The 23,842-nt window shown below is 50.4% G+C and overlaps 1 protein-coding gene across 4 annotated transcripts in view; it reads right to left on the bottom strand.

The window, feature by feature from the left end:
- LOC140735767 (atrial natriuretic peptide receptor 1-like) overlaps positions 1-23,842 on the bottom strand; it is a 312,139-nt gene that overhangs the window by 67,272 nt on the left and 221,025 nt on the right. For all 4 annotated transcript variants that reach the window (XM_073061232.1, XM_073061231.1, XM_073061230.1 and 1 more), the window contains 7 exons: positions 15,901-16,036; positions 13,888-13,982; positions 12,189-12,324; positions 11,522-11,609; positions 6,682-6,802; positions 5,341-5,415; positions 1,214-1,291 (listed from right to left, as the gene is read on the bottom strand). In XM_073061232.1, coding sequence (XP_072917333.1) covers positions 1,214-1,291; positions 5,341-5,415; positions 6,682-6,802; positions 11,522-11,609; positions 12,189-12,324; positions 13,888-13,982; positions 15,901-16,036 — 729 coding nt within the window. The remainder of the gene's footprint in view (positions 1-1,213; positions 1,292-5,340; positions 5,416-6,681; positions 6,803-11,521; positions 11,610-12,188; positions 12,325-13,887; positions 13,983-15,900; positions 16,037-23,842) is intronic.

Consider the following 23,842-nt stretch of genomic DNA (forward strand, 5'->3'; position numbering starts at 1 on the left):
GCTGGCAACCAATCCCAGGCTGACCTTCACAAAGTGATCAATGTTCCAAACAATATTTTGAATGTTCTTTGGATAAATCATTTAAGTAGTTGTGCTTTGGGATGTACAGTTGAGATTTGAGTTTGAGATTTGTAGTGGCGTGGCTTTACTGGATAAAGGAGTATTCCAAGTTCCAGCTTTGTCCGAAATCCTGGTTTCGGGTCTCATCTGTACTTCCACGCCAGTGATCACAACTCTTCCCAAAGTTTTTTAAAAATTCAGATATACAGCATGGTAATGAGCCTGCATTGCCCAATTAGACCCAATCAACTTACTAACCCAACTTTGGAATGTGGGAGGAAACCAGAGCACCCGGAGGAAACCCACATGGTCACGGGGAGAAAGTACTAACTCCTTACAGGCAGCAGCAGGAATTGAACTTGGGTCGCTAGCGCTCTCATAGCGTTAACTACCCACAATGGTACTGTGCCACCCCTGATTCCTGTTATGCACAATCTCAATGGACATAACCCCTTCCCTTTTCCTCCCACTGTATATAATCCTAAAGGATCCAAACCCTTCCCGTTTATTCCCATTACGCACAATCCCAATGGACACAACCCTTTCTCAATCACTCCCTCTGTCCACAATCTCTTTTGACTGAATCCATTTCCCGCCCCCCATTTTACACAATTCCAATGAACCCCCCCCCCACCCAATTGTACAGAATAAATCCTTTCCCAGAAGTTGTTCATAAACCTGGCATGTTGCTAAAAAGAGACTTCTTGCTATAGATATCTCCAAAATGGCTCTATAATCCTGGCCACAAACTGTACCTGAACATAATCCAAGGGCATGTTAAACTATGCTCATTATTCAAACAAGAGAAAGACTGCAGATGCTGGAAATCCAAGCAACACACACAAAATGCTGGAGGAACTCAGCAGGCCAGGCAGCATCTACGGAAAAGAGTGAACAGTCAACATTTCGCCTCAAATGTCAGCTGTACTTTTTTCCATAGATGCTGCCTGGCCTGCTGAGTTCCCCCAACGTTTTGCGTGTGTCGCCCATCATCCAAACCTCTTTCTCCAAACCTGACCTCCACTCATGCACCCACAGCCTGCAAAGGATAAGACCGATTGGGGTGAAACCCAGCCCGTGAGGAGAAGGGGGTTGTACAGGAAGAAAGCCCCGGCAGAGAGAGGAAGACTAAGAAAATTGCATCCCAACATACGTGCTTGAGCTCAAAGAGGACGTTGCGAGTCAGCTCCACTCTCCTCCGGTTGATGTGCTTAATGGCCACTATATTTCCCTTGGGGTAGAGTATCCAGAGAAGATATATTAGTTACCAACAAGATATAGAAAGCTTCAGAGTGCCACCCTGACCTTACATTGGATCTGAGCTTAACCCAAAGGCATGCTGCACTAAGCTCATCATAGATAACTCCTGCAAAAGTTACATTCGGAGGGCTGGTCGGAGGCTCGAAATTTTCGGACGGACTCGGAGTTGGATGTGGTTGGGGCTCCCAAAGTGCTGTATCGGCAAGCTGCGGCGCTGGAGGTTCATGGCAGGAAGAGTTTTTCTTCCTTCTACCGTCTGCGTGATGATGGGCTGTCGGGACTTTGAGACTTTCTTTTAAACTGTGCCATGGACTGCTCTTTATCAGATTACGGTATTGCTTTGCACTGTTGAAACTGTGTTATAATTATGTGGTCTTTGTCAGTTAGTCTTTTATCAATTATGGTATTGTCTGCACTGTTGACTATATGTTAACTATAACTATATGTAACTATGTGGTTTCGTGTAGGTCTTGTAGCTTTAGTTTTGTCTGATGGGTTTGTAGTTCCTTTCTGGGGAACGTGCTAAGATGGTAGTGCGATATCGATACACAGCAGCCTCTCTGGACTCTGGATTGGGGATTACCAAATGTTATGTGGTTTTTTGTGTGTTGTCTGTTTTGTGCTTTTTTGTGATATCATTCCGGAGAATGTTGTCTCATTTTTTAACTTCATTGTATTTGTGGTTTATAAATGACAATAAACTGAATCTGAATCTATATGACCAGGGAATATTAGAACATCTATCCCAGGATAATGAAGACAGAAAGACACAAAGAAGAGGGTAAGAGAGAAGATATTCTCTCCTCTATCTTCCCATCAGATAGAAGATACAAAAAAAACCTACACAACAAAAGCTACATAACATACGAAGATAGGAAAAACTGACACAAAATAGTGGATACAGCCCAGTCCCTCACAGGAAAAGCCCTACCCACCATCGAGAACATCTACAAGGAATGCTGCCAAAAGAAAGCATCTCCCATCATCAAAGACTTCACCATCCAGGCCATCGTCTTCTCACTGCTGCTATCGGGACGGAGGTACAGGAGCCTTAGATCCCACACCACCAGGTTCAGGAACAGTTATTATCCTTTAACCTTCAGGCTCCTGAACCAGTGTGGATAACTTCACTCACCTTAACACTGAACTGATTCCACAAGCTAAGGACTCTACAACTGAGTTCTCAGTATCATTTCTTATTTATTTATCTATCTATTTATTTATTACTATTATCTTCTTTTTGCATTTGCACAGTTTGTCTTCTTTTGCACATTAATTTTTTTTGTGTGGAGTTTTTCACTGATTCTGTTCTGTTTCTTTGTATTTACAGTGAATGCTCATAAGAAAATGAATCTCAGGGCAGTGTATATGTTCCATAGAACCATAGAACACTACAGCACAGTACAGGCCCTTCAGCCCTCCATGTTGTGCCGACCCATATAATCCTTAAAAAAAAGTACTAAACCCACACTACCCCATAACCCTCCAATTTTAGATAAATACTTTGATAATTCTTCGTACTTTGATAATAGATTTACTTTAAACTTCAAAAGTACGTACCACTGGGTCAAGGACAGCTTCTGCCCTGCTGTCATCGGACACTTGAACAGACCTGTTGTACGATAAGATGGACTCTTGACCTCATTATGATCTTGCACTTTATCATCTATTGCAAAACACCTTCACTGTAGGTTTTACACTTTATTCTGTACTATTCTAGCTCAATACACTGTGTAATGATCTGATCTGCATGAACAGAACGCAAGACAAGATTCTCACTGTATCTCAGTCCATGTGACAATAATAAACCGCTACCAAAACCAGTTATTTCCAGAATGTCCTGGAATGAAACTAGTGGAGTGTTTGCTCTCAGGGGAATCAGTCAAGGTCAAAGTAAGTCAGAGCAAAGTTATCAAGAAAGTACAAGTATGTCTCCGTACACTGCCCTGTGTTTCATTTTCTTGCAGGCATTCACAGTAGAACAAATAAATACGATAGAATCAATGACAACTACACACAAAGGCTGACAAACAACCAATGGGCAAAAGACGACAAATTGTGCAAATAACAAAAGAATCCTAAGAACATGAGGTGTAGAGTGCTTGAAAGTTAGTCTGTAGGTTGTGGAATCAGTTCAGTGTTGGGAATGAGTGAAGTTATCCACACTGGTTCAGGAGCCTGATGGCTGAGAGGTAATAACTGTTCCTGAACCTGGTGGTGTGGGACCTAAGGCTTCTGTAACCCTGCCCAGTGCTAGTGTTGAGAAGACAGTATAACCTAGATGGTGTTCTTTATTGTGCTAACATTCCATGTGAATGTGCTTGATGGCTGGCTGGGCTTTACTGTGGACTGGGCTGTATCCACCATTTTCTGTTGGCTTTTCTATTCAGGTATTTGACTTAATTTTCAGGGATCTCATAGCTCATAGAAAGCAATCAGGCCTATGACATTCCTTGTATGTTTATCTGCTTTGCCCTGAACTCAACCATTTCTATTGGGATGGAGTCCCATAGTCTCACTGCTCTTGGACAGCAAGGGTTTTCATGAATTCCCTGCTGGGTTTTGGACTTCCCAAACAAAGACGAGCATGTCTGCACCTGCTTTATTGAACATCATCGATCAACAACTTCCAAGTTCAACTCTTAGCCGTTCCTCTTCTGTGGGAAAATAGGCCAATTCCATCTTTTGACCATGCATTCCAGCAGAGTACAGGCCCTTTCATTCACTGATGACTGAAGTCACCCTTGAGCGCGGTGGTACAAGCTGTAGTATCTTTTGGCCGACAGGAGAGGGGAGGAGGGTGAAGAGAGAATGACCAGGGTGGGAGGGGTCATTGATCATGGCAGCATGGAGGGCAGAGAGAGTCCATGGAGGGGAGAGTCGATGTAGATGTGATTAGGAAGTTAAGTAGCTGTTTAAAATTAGCTCTGGGTTGAAAAAGGGTTTTTGCTTTCTCTCTGACCCAAATGTTAACTGGTTTCTCTTTCCACAGATGCTGGTTGATTGACTTGAGTTTTACCAGTGTTTCTGACTCGGCTTCAGATTATACACAATAATGAAAGCTCATCAATGCTTCTACTTCCTGAGGAAGCTCGAGACCTTCATTGTGCATATCTGTACTCACATTGTTCTACAGATGGGCAGTAAAGAGCATCGTTACAGGCTGACACGAGGAAATCTGCAGACGCTGGAAGTTCAAGCAACACACACAAAATGCTGGTGGAACACAGCAGGCCAGGCAGCCGCTATAGGAAGAAGTACAGTCGATGTTTCGGGCCGAGACCCTTCGTCTTGAGTTAGTCCTGGCGAAACGTTCTCGGCTCGAAACGTTGACGGTACTTCTTCCCATAGATGCTGCCTGGCCTGCTGCGTTCCACCAGCATTTTGTGTGTGTTGCTCATAACAGACTGCACCACCTGCACGGCACAGAAACTGCCCTGCAGTGAACATGACAGCTCTAACATGGGTAGTCAAAACTGCCCAACGTATCATCAGCACCCGCCTACCGCCTTCAAGGACATATATACAGAAAGGTGCCAGTAACATCATGAAGGATCCCACCCGCCCTGTTCTTGGACTATTTGTCCCACTCCCATTGAGGGAAGCTATATAGCGTCCACACCAGGGCAGTCAGACTCAAAAACAGTTACTCTTCCCAAGCAGTAAGGCTGATCAACACCTCCACCCACTAACACAGCCTCCACACCCACCACCACTGCTATTTTACCGTTTCCTGTAGTCACCTTATGTGCAGACACTACTGTGCCAAGCGTCACTTTATGGACATACAATCAATCCATGTATATAAGCTATTTACGTATTTATTTTGTTTCATTATTAGTATTAGTATTATCTTATTGTGTTTTTTGTGCTGCATTGGATCTGGAGTTACAATTATTTCATTCTCCTACACACTTGTGTATAGGAAATGACATTAAACAATCTTGATCCTGACAGTCCCACATCAGCAGTTTATTTCTTTCCCATCCTTTTTAAAAAAAATTTGCCTCTGGTGCTTACCTTGTAATATCCTGTCTTGGCATAAACCTGGTACTGGCCTTCATTCGAGAGGAAAGAACCAAAGTTTGAGCCTCGCTGGCAGGGAAAGAAAATCTCCATCAGTTACTAGAATTACAATTTCTCAAAAGGATCTCACCTGAGAGATTATATTCAAAGGGGAAACCATTGGACTGAAAATTCACGGGGCACAATGGAATGACCGAAAGCAAAAGAAACTGGGAAGTCTATCTCCCTCTATACCGTCCCATCACATATTCCCGGAGTCAGACACAGAGTGAAGCTCCCTCCACACTGTCCCATCACACACTCCCGGGGTCAGACACAGAGTGAAGCTCCCTCTACACTGTCCCATCACACACTCCCGGGTTTAGACACAGAGTGAAACTCCCTCCACACCGTCCCATCACACACCCCCGGGGTCAGACGCAGAGTGAAACTCCCTCCACACTATCCCATCACACACTCCTGGGGTCAGACACAGGGTGAAGCTCCCTCCACACCGTCCCATCACACACTCCCAGGGTCAGACACAGAGTGAAACTCCCTCCACACCGTCCCGTCACACACTCCCGGGGTCAGACATAGAGTGAAACTCCCTCCACACCATCCCATCACACACTCCTGGGGTCAGACACAGGGTGAAGCTCCCTCCACACCGTCCCATCACACACTCCCAGGGTCAGACACAGAGTGAAACTCCCTCCACACCGTCCCGTCACACACTCCCAGGGTCAGACACAGAGTGAAACTCCCTCCACACTGTCCCATCACACACTCCCGGGGTCAGACACAGGGTGAAACTCCCTCTACACTGTCCCATCACACACTCCTGGGGTCAGACACACAGAGTGAAGCTCCCTCCACACTGTCCCATCACACACTCCTGGGGTCGGACACAGAGTGAAGCTCCCTCCACACTCCCCATCACACACTCCTGGGGTCGGACACAGAGTGAAACTCCCTCTGCACCGTCCCATCACACACTCCTGGGGTCGGACACAGAGTGAAGCTCCCTCCACACTGTCCCATCACACACTCCCGGGGTCAGACACACAGAGTGAAGCTCCCTCCACACTGTCCCATCACACACTCCTGGGGTCGGACACAGAGTGAAGCTCCCTCCACACTGTCCCATCACACACTCCTGGGGTCGGACACAGAGTGAAGCTCCCTCCGCACCGTCCCATCACACACTCCCGGGGTCAGACACAGAGTGAAACTCCCTCCACACCGTCCCTTCACACACTCCCGGGGTCGGACACAGAGTGAAACTCCCTCCACACTGTCCTATCTCTCACGCATGCATTCGCACAGACACACGGCTGTACTGAGCTTCCTGACCAGTGAGAGGGTCAGCCTGCTGCCTGCACTTCGGAGGTTCTTTTCCAGGTTACTCAGTTGGATGTCCTCCCAACGGATGCGCCACAGCTCACTAGCCAGCTCCTTCTCCAGCCGAAACCTCCTATGGGGAAGAAGGGAAAAGTAAGGGTCTGGAACAGACTATCCAGGAATCTCAATGGCTGATCATCTACCTCAGGAATTCCGGGCCCAATCGCTGAAGAGCTACCATTGCATCTATACCTACTGGCCTGAAGGATGATGGCTACCAAATCCCAATGGGAAGGATGAAAAATGATTGAAGCAATTGAGTGAACAGATGCATTTTTTCAAAAAAAATTCCATAATCTCCATCAGCACAGGTGCACCGTAAAGTTGTGAGCTTAGTCCCCGATCTACTTGTAGACTTACTAGTCATAGACTTATGACGATGTGGCTGAGCACAACTCCAATGCCATATACGAGTTTGCTGACAACACCACTGTCATTGGCCAAACCAAAGGTAGTGATGAGTCAGTATATAGGAAGGAGAATGAAAATCTGGCTGAGTGGTGCCACAACAACATCTCTCACTCAGTGTCAGAAAGACCAAGGGGCCGATTATTGACCAGGAGGAGGAAACCAGAAGTCCATGAGTCAGTCACCATTGGGGGATCAGAGGTGGAGGGGGTCAGCAACTTTAAATTCCTCAGTGCTATCACTTTAGTGTTATCATTCCTGGGCCCAGCACATGTGCAGTTACAGAGAAAGCACAACAGTGCCCCTACTTCCTTAGGACTTCACAAAGATTCACTATGACATCTAAGATTCACTTTGACAAACTTCTATAGATGTGGGGTGGAGAACATGTTGATTGGCTGCATCATTGCTTGAAATGGAAACACCAATGCCCTTGAACAGAAAGTCCTACAGGAAGTAATGGATTATGGGTAAAGCCCTCCCCACCAAGGTGGAGAAAAGGAGGAATTCCATCTCATGGAAGGTGAAGAACATTTGGAATTCTCTGTCCCTTTATATTCAAGGGAGGTGCTCAGATAACGGGGAAAGTCGAGAATTAATGGGGCACAGGGAGGAAAGTTAACCAAGACCACAATCAGATTGGTCACGGCATGACTGACTGGTGGGACAGGTACGAGGGGCTGCTTGGATACTCGTAACTCCAGACCCTCTGGAGTTGTGGAGGGGTGCTGAGCAGGAGCAGTAAGGGGGCTTGTATGGAGCAGTGGGCACAAAAAGCACGACTCTGCACTGTGAGTAGAGGGTGCATAGCTGTTGGGCTGCTCTGCTTCAGTTACAGATGTAACGCGCTGTAAGGTTTCACTGCTAATGTAATGGTTTCTCTGTAACAGCAATGTTTGGGTTATGACTAGAGATAACAGGGGCTTTGGAATGTGCGCCATCCAACCAGAGGCATGTTGTTCTTTCTTGTGGGTCTGAGAGATGGGATTTTGTCGGTGAGAGATGAAGAGAGAAGACATGAGCGGAGAGAGTTGGTAGACTGCCAGATGGAGTGGACTTGGAATGGGGGTCGGGAGTTGACACCCGAGGGGAAAATCGATGGGGAACGAACAGACTGGAAAACCGTGAGCTCCAACGTTGTGCATTATACTGTTTCATGAGAACTGGCCCTTTTTCTTTTTTGTTTCTTTACTAACCTACAGTCAAATTAAGAATTATAAAGCTCAATTGTTTAATTGCAAATTGTGTACTGTCTGTTATTTCGAGGTACTGATCTGTAATAGGGGAACACATCATTGTGCATCCACCCAAACAAGATTTCTGAAGTTTGGCAGGGCTGGAGGCTGTCTTCCCCTAGATTAAGCTTCTAGCTGAACTGAGGGTTACACATAGAACTATGGAACATGGAACAGTACAGGTCTTTTGGCCCACATTATTGTGCTAACCTACTCTAAGATCAATTAAACCCTTCCCTCCCACATTGCTTTCCATTTACCTTCAGCTACAGTACTGTGCAAAAGTCTTAGGCACATATTTATAGCCAGAGTGACTAAGAGTTTTACACAGTACTGTTTTTGACAATGTGGAGTGGAGACAGAGTTTGTAAACCTGGCAGGAGCAATGGATATTGGGAATGGGTGGAGGGGTGTGGGACAGGTGCAGATTCACTCAACCCTGCGACACCCGTCAAGGTGACTTGATTCCAAACAATTGGTTTATTGATCACTACAGAATGTCTCTCTGGTGCTTCCCTCTCCCTTCCCCTAACCAGAAATCCCCTCTCCCTGCCCCTTTCCCATTCTCAGTCCACAACAGAGACCCATATCAGAATCAGGTTTCTCATCACTCGCATGTCATGAAAGTACAGTACAATACATAAAATCATTATAGTACTATGAAGGTCTTAGGCATCCTTGCTCTATGCCTAAGATGTTTACACGCTTATATTTACATATTTATGCACATTTTATTCTGTATCTGTACTTTAACTTCTAACATTATTTTTAATATGATTCTTTATCATTGTTGAATGTTGTTTATTTTTGTTTCACGTCTCACCCTGACCAACACACCACAGCAGATTCCTAATACATGTCCTTGCATGTGATGAATAAAGTTGATCCTTGGTCCTATAGTGTGAGGTCCAGAACTCCATCCCAATACTCCAGCTGAGATCTGACCAGGGTTTTATAACAATGTTATCCCTACTTTTGTATTTAGTGCCACAACTAGTGAAGACCAATATCCTCAATGCCTTCCTAACCACATTGTCTACCTGTGTTGCTGTCTTCCAGAACCTGTGGACTTGTACACAGAGGTTTCTCCTCTCTTCCATACTCTCCAAGACCCAACCATTCTGTGTCCTAACCTCATATTAAACTCCTTCTGCCATTTTCAACCCACTTCACCAACAGCACGTAGCATAGCGGTTAGCACAACGTTTTACAGCGACATTCCCGGCTGTTGTCCGCAAGGAGTTTGCACGTTCTCCCCGTGACCATGTGGGTCTCCTCCGGCTGCTCCAGTTTCCTCCCACAGTCCAAAGACGTACGGGTGAGGGTTAGTAAGTTGTGGGCATGCTTTGCTGGTGCTGTAAGCATGGCGACGCTTGTGGGCTGCCCCCAGCACATCCTTGGACTGTGTCGTTCATGTAAAATGATTTATTTCACTAAATAAACACAAGAAAATCTGCAGATGCTGGAAATCCAAAGCAACGCACACAAAATGCTGGAGGAACTCAGCAGGCCAGGCAGCATCTATGGAAATTAATGAAGAGTTGATGTTTTGGACTGAGACCCTTCTTCAGGACTGGAAAGGGGGAAGATGCTAGAATCCAACGGACGACCCCATCAGATTCACAGGTGAAGTGTTGCCTGATCTGGAAGGACTGTTTGGGGCCCTGAATGGAGGTGAGGGGGGAGGTGTATGGGCAGGTGTAACACTTTGGCCGCTTGCAGGGTTAAGTGCCAGGAAGGAGATTAGTGGGGAGGGACGAATGGACAAGGGATTCATGGGGGGACTGAAGGAGGTGGGGGAGGTCATTGTATGTCTCTACGTACATTTAAGAAAGCTCTTCTTTAAAAGGTACAAGCCTGTGCACCAACAAACTCAAGGACAGCTTCTATCCCACTGTTCTCAGACTCCTGAACAGACCTTCCAAGATGAACTCCTGATCTCCCAGCCGAGCAGGCTGTGGCCTTTGCATCTTGCTCTTTCTCTGTAACCGTAACACCACATCTGTTCTCCTTCTCACTACGTCGTCCTGGTGTGTGGAAGCAGGCAAACAAGAGCTTTCACTGTACATCGGTACGTGGGACAATTACAAAGAGGATTACAACCCCGCCGTTGGATTTGGAGGCTCGCGTGCCTCAATGACCTGGAGAGCTGTGCTGGCTGGAGTCAGGGCTTTGTGCTTTGGCTCTTGGTAGCGTCACCCATTCCAAACAGGTCAAAGGGTAAAGGCCAGACTAAGAGTGGTCCACCGGTCCTCCAGGTTCAGGGGTTCAGCCCAGGGCCAACAACCCTGACTGGTCAATCAAAACTGTTATGGAAACAGCAATGAAGATTGTTACATCTGGATGTGACGGTATTCCTGAGTCTCCACCCAGGGCTTGCATGGCTGACAGTGGTGAAAACCGAGAGGAAGCTAACGACATGATGAAGGGAGCCCTGAACCCCACCAGAGATAGGGAACCTTTGTTGCTGTCGAAAACGCCAGCGGCACACCGGGCGGTAAATGAGTATTATCCCAAATACAAGAGCTTCTGCAGGTGCTGGAAACCTAGAGCAACACACACAAAATGCTGGAGGAACTTGGCACCATGAGACATATGTTTATCTCTCTGCCTTCTACACCATTAACAAGTCAACCTACCCTCTGCACTATCGATGTCATATTAAATGGCAGAGAAGGCTGGAGAGGCTGAGCTGCTTCAGCTCTGGTTCCCGTGCTCATGAGAACAGCCAAGAGATAACGTAGAGAGGCCCTCTGTTGGTCAGGGTTGGACATGGATTTTGCATCAACACACAAGCCAGTGCAGGATCCAAACGGACCGCAGAGACCGATACAGTTTGCCGCCAGTGACATCGCAAGAGTTGCCAGTCAGCGTTGAACTCAACCTAGGACTGCCTTAAGGACTCCAGCTCCGCATTTTTCCCCTCGGGGTTTACTCCCGAAGCCTTCCCGATGAACAGCTATAGCTGCAAGGCAGTACAGATTTGAAATCAAAATTTTCCTTCTCCGAGGTGAGCTGCCAACCACGGCTGACAAAACTCATCTACCCAGACTGGTTTTAAGTTGCCAGTAACCCACCTTTGCCCCTTCTGGGGCAGAGTTGCTCAGCCCCAGAGATGTTTTCCTGAAAATGCCTCTAAACCTGGTTACCTGTAGGCCAGAATCGAGCTGCTCGTAATGATGAGAAGAATCAGAATGACGATGATGGATAAGACTTCGAGCATCGAGAATGCTCTTCCTAAGGAGAAAAGAAGCAAGGATTAGCCGAGGGTTGGCACAGTAGCACTGAGCTATTAGAGTGCCAGCAACCCAGGTTCAATTCCCACCACTGTCTGTACAGAGCTTGTTTGCTCTCCCCGTGACTACATGGGCTTCCTCCGGCTGCTCCGGTTTCCTCCCAATTCCAAAGATGGACGGGTTAATAGGTTAATTGGTCACATGGGTGTGATTGAGCAGGTCAGAGAGCATCTAGTAAGGGAAATGGACAATTAATGCTTTGGATTGAGATTGCTCAACCTCGTTGACTGTGCATTTCCTTCCACCGACGGTGTCATTCCACTGGAGTTATTCCAGCAGATGTGCGGGTGGCGGGGAAGGGAACGCCAGGAGGCAAATCTCAAGATTGTATACGGAATACATACTTTGATAATAAATGTACTTTGAACTTGGCGAGTTGCTGTTGGCTCTAGAGAGGAGGTTGGAAGATGCAGTAACAGGGCTGGATAGCAAATCCAAGTCAGGAGGTGATGGGTGAAGGGACTGGGGGGGGGGGGGGGTTCGAAGCCTTGGCCAACTCCGAAGGTCAGTGAGCTCACACCTTTCTGACAGGCAGGATTTTCATTGTCGAAGCCGCAGTGAGGAACGTCCTCGGGCACTGCGTTCCCAGGCCAGTGAATCTCCAACCCGGAGATGGGCAGGATCCTCTTCATGGTGCCGTTGTAGTGCTCTACCACCTAGAGAAAGAGAGGGGGGAAGGAAAGAGAATGGGGGGAGAGAGAGAGGGGGAGGAGGCATGAGGGAGGAGAAGGGAGGAATGAGGGGGTAGGGGAGATGTGAGGGTGAAGGGGAGGAGGTGGGGAAATAGGAAAGGGGAGAATTGAGGAGAAGGGACAATGGAGGGGGAGGGGGAGAGGGGAGAGTGGAGAGGGGAGAGAGGAGGGGAGGGGGAGAGTGGGGAAGGTGGAGGGGGAGGGGAGAAGGGAGAGTGGAGAGTGGAGGGGAGAGGGGAGAGGGGAGAGTGGAGAGGGGAGGGGGAAGGGAGAGGGGAGATTGGAGGGGGAGAGGGGAGAGTGGAGGGGGGAGAGGGGAGAGTGGAGGGGAGAGTGGAGGGGAGAGGGGAGAGTGGAGGTGGAGGGGAGAGGGGAGAGTGGAGGTAGAGAGGAGAGTGGAGGGGAGAGGGGAGAGTGGAAGGGGAGAGGGGAGAGTGGAGGGGAGGGGGAGAGTGGAGGGGAGGGGGAGAGTGGAGGAGGAGGGGAGAGGGGAGAGTGGAGGTAGAGAGGAGAGTGGAGGGGGAGAGAGGAGAGTGGGAGGGGGAGAGGGGAGAGTGGAGGGGGAGGGGAGAGTGGAGGAGTAGGGGAGAGGGGAGGAGGAGAGGGGAGAGGGGAGAGTGGAGGGGGAGGGTAGAGTGGAGGGGGAGGGGAGTGTGGAGGGGGAGGGGAGAGTGGAGGAGGAGAGGGGAGAGTGGAGGTGGAGGGGGAGAGGGAAGAGAATTGAGCGAGAGGTTATCATTTTCCCTTTACTAGTTGAGCCATTGAATTCAAGAATCAGGAAGTTATGTTGCAGCTTGATAAACCTTGGGTAAATTGGTAAATTTATGACAGCTGCGGCAGGGTTTGAATTCTGTTACTTCCTGAAAGGTGAAACCTAGCAGCATAAATGGCAGTGATATTGCACTTGCTGATGAGCTCATGCTTTTGAAAGGAAAATAACACTAGGACCAAGTCCACAGCATCTGGCAGCTGTGTGATGACTGTCTTGGAGGCTGGCGTGAGAGCATCCTTCAAGAGATCAGGCCACGACGGTACCGGGCAAGGTGAGATCTGTACACTGACAAGTGGGAGTGTTCAAGGACACCTTCAACCTCTCGGTGCTGCGGTTGGAGGTTCCCACCTGCTTCAAAAGGGCGACGATCATACGGAGCACAAAAGAGCAAGAAAGACTATGTAGACTATTTTCTAAACAGGCAGAAAACTCAAAAATCAGAGGTGCAAAGGAACACGGTGTGCTCTCTTGGTCATAGTGTCAAAATGGTTAGACCAGGACAAGTTATTGGTGATAATTAGAAATATTGGTTCAAGGAGAAAACTGTCTACTCTGTGAGGCAGCAGTTGAGAGATCTTGACCTCCATGGGATGGTGAAGACATGAGCTCAGGTTCAAGGCTCCACTGGAAAGATCTCTTCCTATGGACCCTCGCTTTTCACTGCACTGAGCAGTTGATCCAAGCACCAGGGGAGATGAAACAGCATCAAATATGAGATAAAGGATATTGAGGCAAAGGGAAAGAGATTTCCTGACCTGGAAAGTTCCAGAGTCTGTGTCAATCATGTCCCAGAGTGAGTAGTCATTCTCTCGATCTCCATTTTCATCCATCTTCAGAAATCCTGTCACTCCTGCAAAAAAGGACACAGCAGATGGGTCTTGGAATACTCCACATGGGCGTCTCTCAGAGGAGATATATACACTAACTAGAGTCTCTGACCCCCACTCTCAGGGTGAGATCTGTACACTGACTGAGTCTCTCAGTCCCTCTCTCTCAGGCTGAGATCTGTACACTGACTGATGTCTCTCAGTCTCAGATATGTACCCTGGCTGGTTTTTCTCAGTGCCTCTCCCTTAGGGTGAGATCTGTACACTGACTTGTGTCTCACAGTCCCTCACTCTCTCAGGGAGAGATCTGTACACTGACCTCTGTCACTAAGGGGGATATCGGTACACAGACTGGTGTCTCTCAGTCCCTAATTCTCAGGGTGAGACCTGTATACTTACTGATGTCTCTCAGGCGCCTCTCTCTGAAGGATATCAGTCAGTCCTTCTCTCTCAGGGTGAGATCTGTTCACTGACTGACGTCCCTCAGACCCCTCTTTCTGGGGAATATCCATACCCCTACCAATACCTCTCAATCCCTCTCCCTCAGGGTGAGATCTGTACTCTGACAATTGTCTCTCAGTACCTCTCTCTGATGGTGAGATCTGTACGCTGACCAGTATCCCTCAGTCGCTCTCTCTCAGGCTGAGTGACCTCTGTCATTCGGGGGATATCTGTACACTGTCTAGTGTCTCTCAGTCCCTCTCTCTCAGGGGATATCTGTACATTGCCTAGTGTCTCTCAGTCTCTCTCTCTCAGGGGATATCTGTACACTGACCAGTGTCTCTCAGTCTCTTTCTCTCAGGGGGATATCTGTACACTGACTGGTGTCTCTCAGTCCCTCTCTCTCAGGGGATATCTGTACACTGACCAGTGTCTCTCAGTCCCTCTCTCTCAGGGGGATATCTGTACACTGACCAGTGTCTCTCAGTCCCTCTCTCTCAGGGGGATATCTGTACACTGACCAGTGTCTCTCAGTCCCTCTCTCTCAGGGGGATACCTGTACACTGACCAGTGTCTCTCAGTCCCTCTCTCTCAGGGGGATATCTGTACACTGATCAGTGTCTCTCAGTCCCTCTCTCTCAGGGGGATATCTGTACACTGACCAGTGTCTCTCAATCCCTCTCTCTCAGGGGAATATCTGTACACTGACCGGTGTCTCTCAGTCCCTCTCTCTCAGGGGATATCTGTACACTGACTGGTGTCTCTCATTCCCTCTCTCTCAGGGGGATATCTGTACACTGACTGGTGTCTCTCAGTCCCTCTCTCTCAGGGGGAGATCTGTACACTGACCAGTGTCCTTCAATCCCTCTCTCTCAGGGGGATATCTGTACACTGACCGGTGTCTCTCAGTCCCTCTCTCTCAGGGGGATATCTGTACACTGACCGGTGTCTCTCAGTCCCTCTCTCTCAGGGGGAGATCTGTACACTGACCGGTGTCTCTCAGTCCCTCTCTCTCAGGGGGAGATCTGTACACTGACCGGTGTCTCTCAGTCCCTCTCTCTCAGGGGGATATCTGTACACTGACCGGTGTCTCTCAGTCCCTCTCTCTCAGGGGGAGATCTGTACACTGACCGGTGTCTCTCAGTCCCTCTCTCTCAGGGGGATATCTGTACACTGACCGGTGTCTCTCAGTCCCTCTCTCTCAGGGGGATATCTGTACACTGACCGGTGTCTCTCAGTCCCTCTCTCTCAGGGGGAGATCTGTACACTGACCGGTGTCTCTCAGTCCCTCTCTCTCAGGGGGATATCTGTACACTGACCGCTGTCTCTCAGTCCTCTCTCTCTGGGGTGAGTGACCTCTGTCACTCCGAGTGAGATCTGTACACTGATATCTGTACATTCAGGTGATATCACTGATCACTATTACACTGATATCAGTTCCTCTCACTCTGGACGGTATGAGAAAGCTGGGAGATGGAGTTTCTGCTGACCTCCGCTTACCTCGGAAGGTTCGATTCCACATCTGCTTGGTGATTGCCACGGCATCCCTCGTCGTGCCACCTCGTGCCAGCGTCTCGTTGAGAGCGTGGGCATACAACATAATGCCGTCGTAGAAAGAGCCCGCAATGTAATTCATCTGGAATGTGGCGGAAGAGGATCTGGTGAGGCCAAGGTACCTTTACAAATTTCCAACTGTGACTTTGTTTGGGATTAGTTGGGATAAAGGAATATCCTGGAAGTGGGGGGTGGGGGAGAGGGAGTGTGCGGAATTATGCGATAAGAGTCTCTGGTTTAATATGAAGAAAACTAATTTGTTGACAGAGCTTGAAAGAGCCCACGCGGCAATACCCCTCCCACAGTGTGTCACTCCATCAGTGCCTGACAGTCCAGCATTCCCACTACCCGTCCCAGAGCGTGATTGTCCCTCTATTCCCTCCTACGGTGTGATTCTCCCTCCTCTATTCCGCTCCCACAGTGCAAAACTCCCTCAGTACCACCCTCACAGTGACTCTCCCTCAGTACCACCCTCACAGTGTGACTCTCCCTCTGTACCACCCTCACAGTGACTCTCCCTCAGTACCACCCTCACAGTGTGACTCTCCCACAGTACCACCCTCACAGTGACTCTCCCTCAGTACCACCATCACAGAGTGACTCTCCCTCAGTAAAACCCTCACAGTGAGTCTCTCTCAGTACCACCCTCACAGTGACTCTCCCTCAGTACCACCCTCACCGTGACTCTCCCTCTGTACCACCCTCACAGTGACTCTCCCTCAGTACCACCCTCACAGTGTGACTCTCTCTCAGTACCACCCCCACAGTGTGACTCTCTCTCAGTACCACCCTCACAGTGACTCTCCCTCAGTACCACCCCCACAGAGTGACTCTCCCTCAGTACCACCCTCACAGTGTGACTCTCTCTCAGTACCACCCTCACAGTGATTCTCCCTCAGTACCACCCTCACAGAGTGACTCTCCCTCAGTACCACCCTCACAGTGTGAGTCTCTCTCAGTACCACCCCCACAGTGACTTTCCTCAGTACCATCCTCAGTGTGACTCTCCCTCAGTACCACCCCCACAGTGACTCTCTCTCAGTACCACCCTCACAGTGACTCTCTCTCAGTACCACCCTCACAGTGTGACTCTCCCTCAGTACCACCCTCACAGTGACTCTCTCTCAGTACCACCCTCACAGTGTGACTCTCTCTCAGTACCACCCTCACAGTGACTCTCTCTCAGTACCACCCTCACAGTGTGACTCTCCCTCAGTACCACCCTCACAGTGTGACCCTCCCTCAGTACCACCCTCACAGTGACTCTCCCTCAGAACCACTCTCACAGTGACTCTCTCTCAGTACCACCCTCACAGTGTGACTCTCTCTCAGTACCACCATCACAGAGTGACTCACCCTCAGTAAAACCCTCACAGTGACTCTCTCTCAGTACCACCCCCACAGTGTGACTCTCTCTCAGTACCACCCTCACAGTGACTCTCCCTCAGTACCACCCCCACAGAGTGACTCTCCCTCAGTACCACCCTCACAGTGTGACTCTCTCTCAGTACCACCCTCACAGTGATTCTCCCTCAGTACCACCCTCACAGTGTGAGTCTCTCTCAGTACCACCCCCACAGTGACTTTCCTCAGTACCATCCTCACAGTGTGAATCTCTCTCAGTACCACCCCCACAGTGACTCTCTCTCAGTACCACCCTCACAGTGACTCTCCCTCAGTACCACCCTCACAGTGTGAATCTCTCTCAGTACCACCCCCACAGTGACTCTCCCTCAGTACCATCCTCACAGAGTGACTCTCCCACAGTACCATCCTCACAGTGTGAATCTCTCTCAGTACCACCCCCACAGTGACTCTCCCTCAGTACCATCCTCACAGAGTGACTCTCCCTCAGTACCACCCTCACAGTGACTCTCTCTCAGTACCACCCTCACAGTGACTTTCCTCAGTACCACCCTCACAGTGACTCTCTCTCAGTACCACCCTCACAGTGTGACTCTCTCTCAGTACCACCCTCACAGTGACTCTCCCTCAGTACCACCCTCACAGTGACTCTCAGTACCACCCCCACAGTGACTCTCTCTCAGTACCACCCTCACAGTGTGACTCTCTCTCAGTACCACCCCCACAGTGTGACTCTCCCTCAGTACCACCCTCACAGTGTGACTCTCTCTCAGTACCACCCTCACAGTGACTCCCCCTCAGTACCACCCTCACAGTGACTCTCCCTCAGTACCACCCTCACAGAGTGACTCTCCCTCAGTACCACCCTCACAGTGTCTCTCTCTCAGTACCACCCTCACAGTGTGACTCTCTCTCAGTATGACCCTCACAGTGACTCTCCCTCAGTACCACCCTCACAGTGTGACTCTCTCTCAGTACGACCTCACAGTAACTCTCCCTCAGTACCACCCTCACAGTGTGACTCTCCCTCAGTACCACCCTCACAGTGACTCTCCCTCAGTACCACCCTCACAGAGTGACTCTCTCTCAGTACCACCCTCACAGTGACTCTCTCTCAGTACCACCCCCACAGTGTGACTCTCCCTCAGTACCACCCTCACAGTGTGACTCTCTCTCAGTACCACCCTCACAGTGACTCTCCCTCAGTACCACCCCCACAGTGTGACTCTCCCTCAGTACCACCCTCACAGTGACTATCCCTCAGTACCACCCTCACAGTGTGACTCTCCCTCAGTACCACCCTCACAGTGACTTTCCTCAGTACAACCCTCACAGAGTGACTCTCCCTCAGTACAACCCTCACAGTGACTCTCTCTCAGTACCACCCCCACAGTGACTCAACCTCAGTACCACCCTCACAGTGACTCTCTCTCAGTACCACCCTCACAGTGACTTTCCCCCAGTACCACCCCGACAGTGACTCTCTCTCAGTACCACCCTCACAGTGTGACTCTCTCTCAGTACCACCCTCACAGTGACTCTCCCTCAGTACCACCCTCACAGAGTGACTCTCTCTCAGTACCACCCTCACAGTGTGACTCTCCCTCAGTACCACCCTCACAGTGACTTTCCCTCAGTACCACCCCCACAGTGACTCTCTCTCAGTACCACCCTCACAGTGTGACTCTCCCTCAGTACCACCCTCACAGTGACTTTCCTCAGTACCACCCTCACAGTGACTCTCCCTCACTACCACCCTCACAGTGACTTTCCCTCAGTACCACCCTCACAGTGACTCTCTCTCAGTACCACCCTCACAGTGTGACTCTCTCTCAGTACCACCCTCACAGTGACTCTCCCTCAGTACCACCCTCACAGAGTGACTCTCTCTCAGTACCACCCTCACAGTGTGACTCTCCCTCAGTACCACCCTCACAGAGTGACTCTCTCTCAGTACCACCCTCAAAGTGTGACTCTCCCTCAGTACCACCCTCACAGTGACTTTCCTCAGTACCACCCTCACAGTGTGACTCTCCCTCAGTACCAACCTCACAGTGACTCTCTCTCAGTACCACCCCCACAGTGACTCTCCCTCACTACCACCCTCACAGTGACTCTCCCTCACTACCACACTCACAGTGACTTTCCCTCAGTACCACCCCCACAGTGACTCTCTCTCAGTACCACCCTCACAGTGTGACTCTCTATCAGTACCACCCTCACAGTGACTCTCCCTCAGTACCACCCTCACAGAGTGACTCTCTCTCAGTACCACCCTCACAGTGACTCTCCCTCAGTACCACCCTCACAGAGTGACTCTCTCTCAGTACCACCCTCACAGTGACTCTCTCTCAGTACCACCCCCACAATGTGACTCTCCCTCAGTACCACCCTCACAGTGTGACTCTCTATCAGTACCACCCTCACAGTGAGACTCTCCCTCAATACAACCCTCACAGAGTGACTCTCCCTCAGTACCACCCTCACAGTGACTCTCCCTCAATACAACCCTCACAGAGTGACTCTCCCTCAGTACCACGCTCACAGTGACTCTCTCTCAGTACCACCCTCACAGAGTGACTCTCTCTCAGTACCACCCTCACAGTGTGACTCTCCCTCAGGACCACCCTCACAGTGACTCTCTCTCAGTACCACCCTCACAGTGACTCTCCCTCAGTACCACCCTCACAGTGACTTTCCCTCAGTACCACCCCCACAGTGACTCTCTCTCAGTACCACCCTCACAGTGTGACTCTCCCTCAGTACCACCCTCACAGTGACTGTCCTCAGTACCACCCTCACAGTGACTCTCCCTCACTACCACCCTCACAGTGTGACTCTCCCTCAGTACCACCCTCACAGAGTGACTCTCTCTCAGTACCACCCTCACAGTGTGACTCTCCCTCAGTACCACCCTCACAGTGACTTTCCCTCAGTACCACCCTCACAGTGACTCTCTCTCAGTACCACCCTCACAGTGTGACTCTCTCACAGTACCACCCTCACAGTGACTCTCCCTCAGTACCACCCTCACAGAGTGACTCTCTCTCAGTACCACCCTCACAGTGTGACTCTCCCTCAGTACCACCCTCACAGAGTGACTCTCTCTCAGTACCACCCTCACAGTGTGACTCTCCCTCAGTACCACCCTCACAGTGACTTTCCTCAGTACCACCCTCACAGTGTGACTCTCCCTCAGTACCAACCTCACAGTGACTCTCTCTCAGTACCACCCCCACAGTGACTCTCCCTCACTACCACCCTCACAGTGACTCTCCCTCACTACCACCCTCACAGGGACTTTCCCTCAGTAACACCCCCACAGTGACTCTCTCTCAGTACCACCCTCACAGTGTGACTCTCTATCAGTACCACCCTCACAGTGACTCTCCCTCAGTACCACCCTCACAGTGTGACTTTCCCTCAGTACCACCCTCACAGAGTGACTCTCCCTCAGTACCACCCTCACAGTGTGACTCTCCCTCAATACAACCCTCACAGAGTGACTCTCTCTCAGTACCACCCTCACAGTGACTCTCTCTCAGTACCACCCTCACAGAGTGACTCTCTCTAAGTACCACCCTCACAGTGTGACTCTCCCTCAGTACCACCGTCACAGTGACTCTCCCTCAGTACCACCCTCACAGTGACTCTCTCTCAGTACCACCCCCACAGTGACTCTCCCTCAGTACCACCCTCACAGTGACTCTCTCTCAGTACCACCCTCACAGTGACTCTCTCTCAGTACCATCCTCACAGTGACTCTCTCTCAGTACCACCCTCACAGTGACTCTCCCTCAGTACCACCCTCACAGTGACTCTCTCTCAGTACAACCCTCACTGTGACTCTCTCTCAGTACCACCCTCACAGTGACTCTCCCTCAGTACCACCCTCACAGTGTGACTCTCTCTCAGTACCATCCTCACAGTGACTCTCCCTCAGTACCACCCTCACAGTGACTCTCCCTCAGTACCACCCCCATAGTGTGACTCTCTCTCAGTACCACCCTCACAGTGACTCTCTCTCAGTACCACCCTCACTGTGACTCTCCCTCAGTACCACCCTCACAGTGACTCTCCCTCAGTACCACCCTCACTGTGACTCTCTCTCAGTACCACCCTCACAGTGACTCTCCCTCAGTACCACCCTCACAGTGTGACTCTCTCTCAGTACCACCCTCACAGTGACTCTCCCTCAGTACCACCCTCACTGTGACTCTCTCTCAGTACCACCCTCACAGTGACTCTCTCTCAGTACCACCCCCACAGTGAGTCTCTCTCAGTACCACCCTCACAGTGTGACTCTCCCTCAGTACAACCCTCACAGTGACTCTCTCTCAGTACCACCCTCACAGTGTGACTCTCCCTCAGTACCACCCTCACAGTGTCTCTCCCTCAGTACCACCCTCACAGTGTGACTCTCCCTCAGTACCACCCTCACAGTGACTCTCCCTCAGTACCACCCTCACAGTGTGACTCTCTCTCAGTACCACCCTCACAGTGTGACTCTCCCTCAGGACCACCCTCACAGTGACTCTCTCTCAGTACCACCCTCACAGTGTGACTCTCTCTCAGTACCACCCTCACAGTGACTCTCCCACAGTACCACCCTCACAGTGACTCTCCCTGAGTACCACCCTCACAGTGTGACTCTCTCTCAGTACTACCCTCACAGAGTGACTCTCTCTCAGTACCACCCTCACAGTGACTCTCCCTCAGTACCACCCTCACAGTGACTCTCTCTCAGTACCATCCTCACAGTGACTCTCCCTCAGTACCACCATCACAGTGTGACTCTCCCCCAGTACCACCCCCACAGTGTGACACTCCCTCAGTACCACCCTCACAGTGTGAATCCCTCAGTACCACCCTCACAGTGTGACTCTCTCTCAGTACCACCCTCACAGTGACTCTCTCTCAGTACCACCCTCACAGTGACTCCCCCTCAGTACCACCCTCACAGTGTGACTCTCTCTCAGTACCACCCCCACAGTGACTCTCCCTCAGTACCACCCGCACAGTGTGACTCTCTCTCAGTACCACCCTCACAGTGACTCTCCCTCAGTAACACCCTCACAGTGACTCTCCCACAGTACCACCCTCACAGTGTGACTCTCCCTCAATACAACCCTCACAGAGTGACTCTCCCTCAGTACCACCCTCACAGTGACTCTCTCTCAGTACCACCCTCACAGAGTGACTCTCTCTCAGTACCACACTCACAGTGACTCTCCCTCAGTACCACCCTCACAGTGACTCTCTCTCAGTACCATCCTCACAGTGACTCTCCCTCAGTACCACCATCACAGTGTGACTCTCCCCCAGTACCACCCCCACAGTGTGACACTCCCTCAGTACCACCTCACAGTGACTCTCTCTCAGTACCACCCTCACAGTGTGACTCTCTCTCAGTACCACCCCCACAGTGTGACTCTCCCTCAGTACCACCCTCACAGTGACTCCCCCTCAGTACCACCCACACAGTGACTCTCCCTCAGTACCACCCTCACAGTGTGACTCTCCCACAGTACCATCCTCACAGTGTGACTCTCCCTCAGTACCACTCTCACAGTGTCTCTCCCTCAGTACCACCCTCACAGTGACTCTCCCTCAGTACCACCCCCACAGTGTGACTCTCTCTCAGTACGACCCTCACAGTGACTCTCCCTCAGTACCACCCTCACAGTGTGACTCTCTCTCAGTACGACCCTCACAGTGACTCTCCCTCAGTACCACCCTCACAGTGTGACTCTCTCTCAGTACGACCCTCACAGTAACTCTCCCTCAGTACCACCCTCACAGTGTGACTCTCCCTCAGTACCACCCTCACAGTGACTCTCCCTCAGTACCACCCTCACAGTGTGACTCTCCCTCAGTACCACCCTCACAGTGACTCCCCCTCAGTACCACCCTCACAGTGACTCTCCCTCAGTACCACCCCCACAGTGTGACTCTCCCTCAGTACCACCCTCACAGTGACTCTCCCTCAGTACCACCCTCACAGTGTGACTCTCCCTCAGTACCACCCTCACAGTGACTTTCCTCAGTACAACCCTCACAGAGTGACTCTCCCTCAGTACCACCCTCACAGTGACTCTCTCTCAGTACCACCCTCACAGTGACTCTCCCTCAGTACCACCCTCACAGTGACTCTCTCTCAGTACCACCCCCACAGTGTGACTTTCCTTCAGTACCACCCCGACAGTGACTTTCCCTCAGTACCACCCTCACAGTGTGACTCTCTCTCAGTACCACCCTCACAGTGACTCTCCCTAAGTACCACCCTCAGAGTGTGACTCTCCCTCAGTACCACCCTCACAGTGTGACTCTCTCTCAGTACCACCCTCACAGTGACTCTCCCTCAGTACCACCCTCACAGTGTGACTCTCCCACAGTACCACCCTCACAGTGACTCTCCCTAAGTACCACCCTCACAGTGTGACTCTCCCTCAGTACCACCCTCACAGTGACTCTCTCTCAGTACCACCCCCACAGTGTGACTCTCCCTCAGTACCACCCTCAC

This window comes from Hemitrygon akajei, chromosome 11 (assembly GCF_048418815.1).
Source record: "Hemitrygon akajei chromosome 11, sHemAka1.3, whole genome shotgun sequence".
Classification (NCBI taxonomy): domain Eukaryota; kingdom Metazoa; phylum Chordata; class Chondrichthyes; order Myliobatiformes; family Dasyatidae; genus Hemitrygon; species Hemitrygon akajei.